Here is a 9,040-nt window from a genome sequence, read left to right as displayed (position 1 = left end):
CGGTTTTCATGCTTGAAGAATTCGTCCAAATCACCCTCTCTTGTTTGACAGGCTATGTAGAGCCTGGAGAAGAGTCCACAGTCGTCTTTTGCGAAGGCTAGTTGCTGCTTACTCCTAGTTGGAGACTTGGATTTCATAAAACTGAATAGTGTTAGCTTGTAGAGCTTAATAGTGTCACCAATAGGCTTAGACTTGTCTTCAAGGCGTTCTTTTACATATGAATGGAATTGTTCTCATCCAAGCTTGACAACATTTTGCACACTCTTCACGGCTTCTGGACACAAGATTTCCTTTGTATAAAGAACCATTAGGTCAACACTTTCTTCTTCAAATGGGTTTCCCATATCTTCCATGACAAGTGTAAGTGCTTTCACATCCTGAAGAAACTTGTCCTGCGGTGTGTTAGTTTGCTCATGATGGTGGAAGTTAGCTTTGGTTTGCTCAGCTTTCTGCGATGATTCAAATTCAGCAATGACCCGTGAATTTCTGGACCTGCAACCATCCACCGTCGAAGTGCACTAGGGTTTCCAGTCAAACCGACTGCACCACCATCATCTTTGATGCAGGCATTGTTCTGCTCATGGGCCTGGTCTAGTGCCATTGCAGAAAAACGGCAGGCTGTCTTTTTTGCAGTGAAATGTCCAGCTTGAAACTTTGCAGCCACATCAGGATGCTTGTCCGAGAGCTCTGTCATGTCCTTCAGGTGGACTGGAACCCACCGAGAATAATGAGTATGATCCAAGGCGAAGAACCACTGACACAGTTCAGCCAGAGCATCCATGTTCAGCGAGAAGTTTGATTCTCGGAGTGATCCAACAAACATAAAGATACTCTGCTCTAGGTTGAGGGTGGTTGCCCAGGACTGAAACTGGGGACAACATTCAGCCCTTTGCTGACACCAGACACCAAACTCTAGGGGCTCATGACCATCACTTTGGGCATCTTCAGTGTATTTGCCATAAGCCTTGTGCTGTAGGATGTTCAGGGTTGCTGCTGTTATCTGATGGGCTCGCCTGGTGCGTATGACATGAGCAGCCTTTATGAGAGAGTTTGCAGTTCCTGGGCTGGCAATATCGGCTTGCACCAGGGTTTCTGCCCATCTGCCACCCTGCAACCAACTGCCTGCCATCCTCAGAGCCACCATTTCAATGTGGAAACCGCCCAGAATCATAATAAATTTATCTTTGCCGTAATTTGCGGGCCAATTCCACTGAATCTGTTTGGCCGCCAGTTGACGTATTATGGGTTCATCGAATGCCTTTGAACCCCCTTTTCTTTTTTCCTATAGCCTATTATTTCCCTATGCTTCGCAGTATTAGAAAGTCTCACAGGACTGAGACAGTAACGTGGTGAAACCTGAATTTTTTTTCTGGATCCGCCCCTGACTTATAGCGGCCACTCAAATCCAGTATCAAGTGGTTCCATATCTGAAAATGTTCATATACCATTACTCCATCGCTGTGCCAAATTTGGTGCTTTCATCATTAAATGCACAATTGCTATGAAAATTGTAGCTATGCCGCTCCACTAATACTACAGGTTTATAGGGAACTGTATGGTCTATTGAAAAGAATAAATTTTACAATATTCATCTTAAGCTGTCTAAACATGACAACTGAAAAAAGCTACACACACACACACACACACACACACACACTACTACTACTACTGCTACTACTATGCTGTCACTCGGAATCGAGTATGACGATCATCCAGCTATGATACAATGATATGAGTTATTAGGGATGTCACCTAGGTTGGTGAGTTTTCAGGTGAGTAAAGAGGCCGTTACGGGACCCGCAGGGTCGTTCACATTCGTTGCACAAGTAGAGGGCTGCATCTAGTGCAGGTGGGGCGGTGGCAGCATCTTTCCGGCGTTGGCGCTTGTCTGCCTCGGTTTGCAGTCGGGCTAACTCGAAAGTATTGACACCTTGTCGTGTGGTACTCCTCCAAGCGTTACGATGTGGAGTATTCGACTCCCAGGTGAGGGGGTCGTTTTGTCAAACTTTCAGGCTTGTCTTAAGACTATCCAAATACCTTTTCAATTGCCCATCGTCGTAACGTTTACTATTGGTTAGGTGACTATAAAGTAGCAGCTTTGGTAGTCTACTGTCGTCCATGCGGGTAACATAGCCAGTCCAGCGTAGCTGTTCACGGATACTGGTAGCCTCGATGTTCCTACAATTGGTTTCAGAAAGGATACTGGCATATGTTCTCTTGTCTTCCCAGCAAACTCGGAGAAGGGATCGTAGACTACGTTGGTGAAAGTTTTCAAGTGTCTTGAGGTAATTCCTCTATTTGACCCATGTCTCACTGCCATATAGCAGGGTGGGCAGGACCACTGCTCGATATACATGCAGCTTTGTAGAATAATTTCAGCTCCCTACAGCTGAAGAAACGGTTTCAGAGTCCGCCTAAGGCTTGAGACCCACATCTGATCCGGTGTTGAATCTCTTCATCAATGTTAGGGTGGTGGACAGGTGGGAGCCGAGATACCGAAAGTGGGTAACATTAGACAGGGTAGTACCGTTAAGCTGGATTAATGGTGAGGTGTGTCTGAACCTGGGGCAGGTTGAAAGAGAATTTGAGTCTTACGTACATTCACTTCAAGGCCGAAGTGCGCTTACGCATCTGCGTAGGTGTTTAGGATCTCCTGTAGGCCGTGTTCAGTGTGATCAACAAGGGTGAGGTCGTCTGCATACTGAAGTTCAGTAATCGAAGCTGCCGACACCTTTGTTCTTGCCTGGCTCGTCTTATGTTGAATAGACCTCCCCTTCACCCGGTAATCGATGTCCACCCAGCCAGCTAAATTAGCACTGGCACGAGTAAGGAAGGCAGCCAAGAAAATTGAAAAGAGAATGGTTGCGAGTACACACCCTTGTTTAGCCCCTGTTTGGATGGAAAAGAACTCAGACTGAGTGCCGTTGTGCTGGATACTGCCGTTCATGCTATCGTGGAGTTGCCTCACAATGGCGATGAATTTTGGTTGGCACCCAAAACGGCTGAGGGTCCACCAAGAGGGCTTCCCTGTTGACCGATTCGAAGGCCTTGGTGAGGTCGATGAAAGACATGTACAGGTCACGACGCTATTCTCTGCACTTTTCCTGTATCTGGCGGACAGCAAAGATCATGTCAGTGGTGCCACGTGATGGTATAAAACCACATTGAAATTATGGTTGGAAGTTTTCCGCCTCAGGAAGGAGTCTGCTTAGGAGGACTCTGGCTCACACACACACACACACACACACACACACTCAAACTCCACCTGAATGACCGGCTAGAAAAATCTGAGGGCAGCAATGAGGATGTTTCATATACCTAATGAAGCGATTCTTTCATCTGTAACTTTTACCTCATCAAAAAGTTGGTTTTTCCTAACTTCTTTTCTCTCTCTCTCTCTCTCTCTCTCTCTCTCTCTCTCTCTCTCTCTCTCTCTCGTTGCGGGAGCCTTGACTCTTTCTCCTGTGGTCCTTGCGGACTTTTCTCTCCCCTTTTACCTTCAGCTCTCAGCAGTGGTGGCCGCGTTGATTGGATTCTTAGAGTATGTGGCTCCTCACTGAGTGTCGCTCGTGATTAGCAAATCTGGGCGATTCAAGTTTCAACAATTTACGTGGGAGGGGACCTTAGGGTGACGAGGTCAGGAGAGTTTTTCCGAGGGGACACGAGGGGGTGAGGTAAGAGAAGTGGAGAGACGATGGAGAGAGAAAGAAATAAGATTGAAACAAATAAGGAAAAGTAATGTGGAAGGAGAGAAGAAATAGAAAGTGAACGTGGGTCCTATAAAGTAGAAAGGCGGGGCAGAAAGCGAACACAAGACAAAAGAAAGGGGGGAAAGGAAGAATAGAGGACGTAAAAACGGGAAGGAATAGAAGAAGATGAGAGGGCGAAAGCGAGTTTTCACCCTACAAAGAGTAGGTTCTCCTTTTCCCTCTGGTGTGTGGAGCAGGGCGTCCCAGGAGAAGGGCAGCCGCCGTGAGTGGTGCACTAGATAAGGCCTCTCCCCTTCCCTCATCACCATACGTTTTTGTCTTCTCTTAGCCGCATAATTTTCAGCCTAGATGGCTCCTCTTGATATCGGTATTTTCCTTGACTTCCTCTGCTTCTGACATCTGTAAAGAGTCGACCAGTGAGGATGAGAACAAATAAATAATGTCTTTTGGAGCTGGCTATTGATTAAATCCAGACGGGCGAAGAACGAGGAACCAGTGAAAGTATTTTTCTCTGGGCGTTTTATTTTCTTTAGTAGATAACCGTAAGGTAAAAAATAACCAAGAAAAGATTGCTGTTACTGCCGAAAAAATTCAAGTTGGTGAAGAGAGATTTTTTAAGAATGAAGATCAAGACGCACAAGTGTAAGATATAACTACATCTTTAAAATAGTCTAGGGGGGACTACTGTACTACCCTACACTTTGCTTTTAACCTGTCTACGTTTTTATTTATTTTTACATTAATTCACAAGTACGCCGAAATAGTTCTCCTATATCTATTGGATGGTAGAATTTCCTTTCTATATATTTTAGTAGAAAGAGAAGACACTGGAGAAAATATAAACTAAAGAAATAATTGCAAAAGAAGAAGTCCGCAAAACCGAAGAAGGAAACCGTGGAAGAGGAAGAAATAGATGAAAAGGATAATCAAATAGAAAGTTTAAAATAAATAATAATTATTTCTAATGATGAAAAAATTAAGACAAGAATAAAGAAAACCTTCAGCAGCAGTGAGGAGAAAGTTGAATTAGTTCCAAGAAGAAAGACGAGGTAGAGAAAATAAGGTATGGTGAAAGTTGGGTGCTATGTATTTTGTTTAAGAGGGAAAATGTGTGCGGCGAGGAGGAAGAAGTAAAGGAGAGAACACTATAGTGAAATTTTCATAGTAAGGAAAAGTTTATTTATTATAAAGACTAAAATATAAAAGACATAAATTGGAATAGAAAGCTGGAGATAACGATGAGCATAGCAACAGAAAGACCCAAAGAAATACATATTTTCTTTATTCTATTAAATTAACATGACAAAAAGACAAAAACATTTAAAAAACAAAATCTGAAAGTTTGGCGTAGAGTTGACATTACGATTTTTTTTTTTTGGAGAGAGAGAGAGGATATGTAAGGAGTGTCAAATTGGGAAGAGAATAAAATACTTGAAATAGGTAGAGAAACGTCGGCTAAATAAAAGAACATTTATCCGAGACAAATTGCAATTCGAAATGATAAAAGCATTATGTTCTTCTCATCGTTCAGGAAATTTATCAAGCAGGAAGGTTCAGCCGTTTCCATTACAGCCAAAGAGACGTAAGAGATATATTACATCTAAGAGATTCTGGAGGGCAAAGTTTTGTAGGTGGATGGGGAGATGGGGAGAGAGTGTAAATGTAAACTTTGGCACACAAGAATAGAGGAATCGACAGACTATAAGTTATGGTAAACATGAGGAGATACGTGGACGGCGGCTGGGGGAGGAGGAGGAAGTGGGTGTGTACTTCAGGTAAGATATAAGGGAGAATAGATGGTCCGATTGTTATACTAAACACTCACGGAAGGCTTTTAGTGTGTGCGTGTGTGTGTGTGTGTGTGTGTGTGTATGTGTGTGTGTGTGTGTGTGTGTGTGTGTGTGTGTGTGTGTGTGTGTGTGTGTGTGTGTGTGTGTGTGTGTGTGTGTTTTTTGGTGACCCTCAGTCTGATCAGGATAAAAAGTCGCAACGTTTTCGCCTTCATATTTATTGATGGAAATATTCAGATAGTCCGCTACATCCTAAAGATTGTTTCCATAACTGACCAAAATAATATGTAATTATGACTTCATGATACCTGAATCTATTAAGATACACAAGTTGTATTAAGATCGTAATTGCAAGCTTTCATCACTTGCACAAAATGTTAATTTTACCCAAGCTTCTTTTCGTATCCTCTATTTTTAATTTGTTTTTATGCAACTTTGGTTTATTCGTATTTAGCATCTTGAATTGCGTCTAAATCTTCAGTGCTACAATGTGCTTTTGATGTTTCATACGAAATTTGTATAATTATGTTTTTTTTTTACTTTCATTTGTTTTAGTTATGTTATGAATAATTGTTCATCAGTTTACATATCATAGGTGATGGAATTTTGCCTCATAGATCATTGATGATGAAACCTGTTGCCCATGAAAAGTCAGAATCAATGCCCATGTACATATTAGGGCTCTATATGCAAAGTATGTGACCTGTGGTCCCTTGTTCGATTCTTGGGCAGGTGAAACTATGGGCTAGTTTCTTTACGCCTTTTGCCTCTGTCTACCCAGCAGTAATTGGGGATATGGATGTTAGTCGATTTGCGGATTGTGTTCTTGGGTAGTTTTTTTTTTTATTGGGCACTCCCCTACATCCTTGTGTAAGGTGAAGCGCAGAAGCGTTTACAGTGTCTTTATGTCTCATGAGTTAAGGGCGTAGAAGCCTGAAGAGTCAAGGGCATAGAAGCCTGAAGAGTCAATGGTTTTTATGTCATCAAGTTATTGGAAGCTCCAACAACTTGTCCCTGAATACGAATTCGCAACTTTCGATTTACACCAGGTACCTACTTTACTGCTAGGTGAACAGGGACTAATGGGGGCTAGGAAGGATGTCCAAACAACTTCCACCGGCCCGGGAATCGAACCCGTGACATCTCGCTTGCTGTTCTTACAGTATAGCGATCAGTACGTGCTGTTATGGGCTGTATGCGGTTGTGGTGTCGAACAGCAATTCGCGGACGAGGGATCTCGGGCGGAAGTAGGAGCTAGTGTCGAGGATGGCGACAGGTTCTACACCTTAAACAAATTCTCGCCTAGGTGGCCTTGGGGCCGGTCATCCTCAAACACGAAGAGCAACAATTATATACATATGGACAGTGCATTCATTTCAATGAGTGAATATCTTTATGAGTTTACATATACGCGCACGTACACGAGAGTAGACACTTACGCCGGGAAACATACACATGAACACTGACGTACACACACGCAACCAAAATGAGAACTCATTATGTGGCGAGAAAAGTTGACGTGATTATCATCAATAGGGTGAATTAGCAACCAATTTACGCTCTATAGGCAATCGGATTCCAATCAGTTTGAAGTAAATTAACAGTGATTGAATTTTTGAAACGTAGCTGAAGAAAAATCCAAAATTTTCCACAAAATAAATGAAAACGGTTTAATGTTGTGTGTTGATGACAACACTCCTCACTGGAGGCACTGTCAACCAGCTCTCCTCCCTGGAGACAGTCAACCAGCTCTCCTCCCTGGAGACAGTCAACCAGCTCTCCTCCCTAGAGACACAGTTAACCAGCTCTCCTTCCTGGAAACACAGTCAACCAGCTCTCCTTCGTGGAGACACAGTCAACCAGCTCTTCTCCCTGGAGACACAGTCAACCAGCTCTCCTTCCTGGAGACACAGTCAACCAGCTCTCCTCCCTGGAGACACAGTCAACCAGCTGAGACACAGTCAACCTCTCCTTCAAGAGACACAGTCAACCAGCTCTTCTCCTGAGACACAGTCAACCAGCTCTCCTTCCTGAGCACAGTCAACCAGCTCTCTCCTCAAGAGACACAGTCAACCAACTCTCCCTCCCTGAGAGTCACAGCTCTCTCCTGAGACACAGTCAACTAGCTCTCCTTTCAAGTGACACAGTCAACTAGTTCTCCTTCCTGAGGCACAGTCAACCAGCTCTACTTCCTGAGACACAGTCAACCAGGGCCTCCTCCCAAGAGACACAGTCAACCAGCTCTCCTCCCCAAGAGACACAGTCAACCAGCTCTCTCCAGTCTGGAGACACAGTCAAGCACAGTCAACCAGCTCTCCTTCCTGGAGACACAGTCAACCAGCTCTCCTCCCTGGAGACACAGTCAACCAACTCTCCCTCCTGGAGACACAGTCAACCAGCTCTCCTTCCTGGAGGCACAGTCAACCAGCTCTACTTCCTGGAGACACAGTCAACCAGCTCTCCTCCCAAGAGACACAGTCAACTAGCTCTCCTCCCAAGAGACACAGTCAACTAGCTCTCCTCCATGGAGACAGTCAACCAGCTCTTCTCTCAAGAGACACAGTGAACCAGCTCTCCTCCCTGGAGACACAGTCAACCAGCTCTCCTCCTGGAGACAGTCAACCAGCCTCCCAAGAGACACAGTCAACTAGCTCTCCTCCATGGAGACAGTCAACCAGCTCTTCTCTCAAGAGACACAGTGAACCAGCTCTCCTCCCTGGAGACACAGTCAACCAGCTCTCCTCCTGGAGACAGTCATCCAGCTCTCCTCCCAAGAGACACAGTCAACTAGCTCTCCTCCATGGAGACAGTCAACCAGCTCTTCTCTCAAGAGACACAGTGAACCAGCTCTCCTCCCTGGAGACACAGTCAACCAGCTCTCCTCCTTGGAGACACAGTCACCCGGCTCTCCTCCCTGGAGACACAGTCAACCAGCTCTCCTCCTTGGAGACACAGTCAACCAGCTCTCCTCCTTGGAGACACAGTCACCCGGCTCTCCTCCCTGGAGACACAGTCACCCGGCTCTCCTCCCTGGAGACAGTCAACCAGCTCTCCTCCCTGGAGACACAGTCAACCAGCTCTCCTCCTTGGGGACACAGTCACCCAGCACACTTCCATAAGAACATAAGAAAATAATGAGTCGGCAATAGGCCAGTTGGCCTGTGCATGGCAGCTCTTGTCGTCCATGAAGCTATTTAGCCTCCTTTTAAAACTTTCCAGCATCCCAGCACTTACTACAAAGTTGCTAAGCTTGTGTCACTCATCTACCACCTTATTTGTGAACCAGTTCCTTCCTATCTCCCTCCTAAACCTAAACTTATCCAACTTAAATCCTTTGTTAAGAGTCCTGTCCTGCTCGGATATTATAAGAACATTATCTATATCTCCTTTATTGATTTCTTCCACCCACTTAAATACTTCTATCATATCTCCCCGCACTCTTCGTCTTTCTACGGAATGCAAGTTTAGTTTCTTTAATCTATCTTGATATGGAAGGTTTCTAAGTCCCGGAATCATTTTCGTCATTCTTCGCTGCACCGA

General features: G+C 44.6%; 1 protein-coding gene across 1 annotated transcript; it reads left to right on the top strand.

The window, feature by feature from the left end:
- The first annotated feature begins 7,186 nt into the window (after positions 1–7,186).
- Positions 7,187–8,635, top strand: LOC121869136 (putative protein TPRXL). Its single transcript, XM_042370323.1, has 2 exons — positions 7,187–7,512; positions 7,726–8,635. The coding sequence occupies exons 1-2, from the start codon at positions 7,187–7,189 to the stop codon at positions 8,633–8,635; spliced, it is 1,236 nt and encodes a 411-aa protein (XP_042226257.1).
- Positions 8,636–9,040: the final 405 nt, after the last annotated feature.

This window comes from Homarus americanus, unplaced genomic scaffold, assembly GCF_018991925.1.
Source record: "Homarus americanus isolate GMGI-L3 unplaced genomic scaffold, GMGI_Hamer_2.0 scaffold25467, whole genome shotgun sequence".
NCBI lineage: Eukaryota > Metazoa > Arthropoda > Malacostraca > Decapoda > Nephropidae > Homarus > Homarus americanus.
The sequence above is the reverse complement of the archived record's forward strand: the minus strand, read 5'-3'. Positions and strand labels throughout refer to the sequence as shown.

What these genes read in the sequence shown, in the direction of transcription:
- LOC121869136 (XM_042370323.1), top strand. Translation starts at nt 7,187, where the DNA reads ATGACAACACTCCTCACTGGAGGCACTGTCAACCAGCTCTCCTCCCTG. An exon ending in AGCTCTTCTCCTGAGACACA is followed by an intron (nt 7,513 to 7,725) that starts GTCAACCAGCTC and finishes CCTCCTCCCAAG; the next exon opens with AGACACAGTCAACCAGCTCT.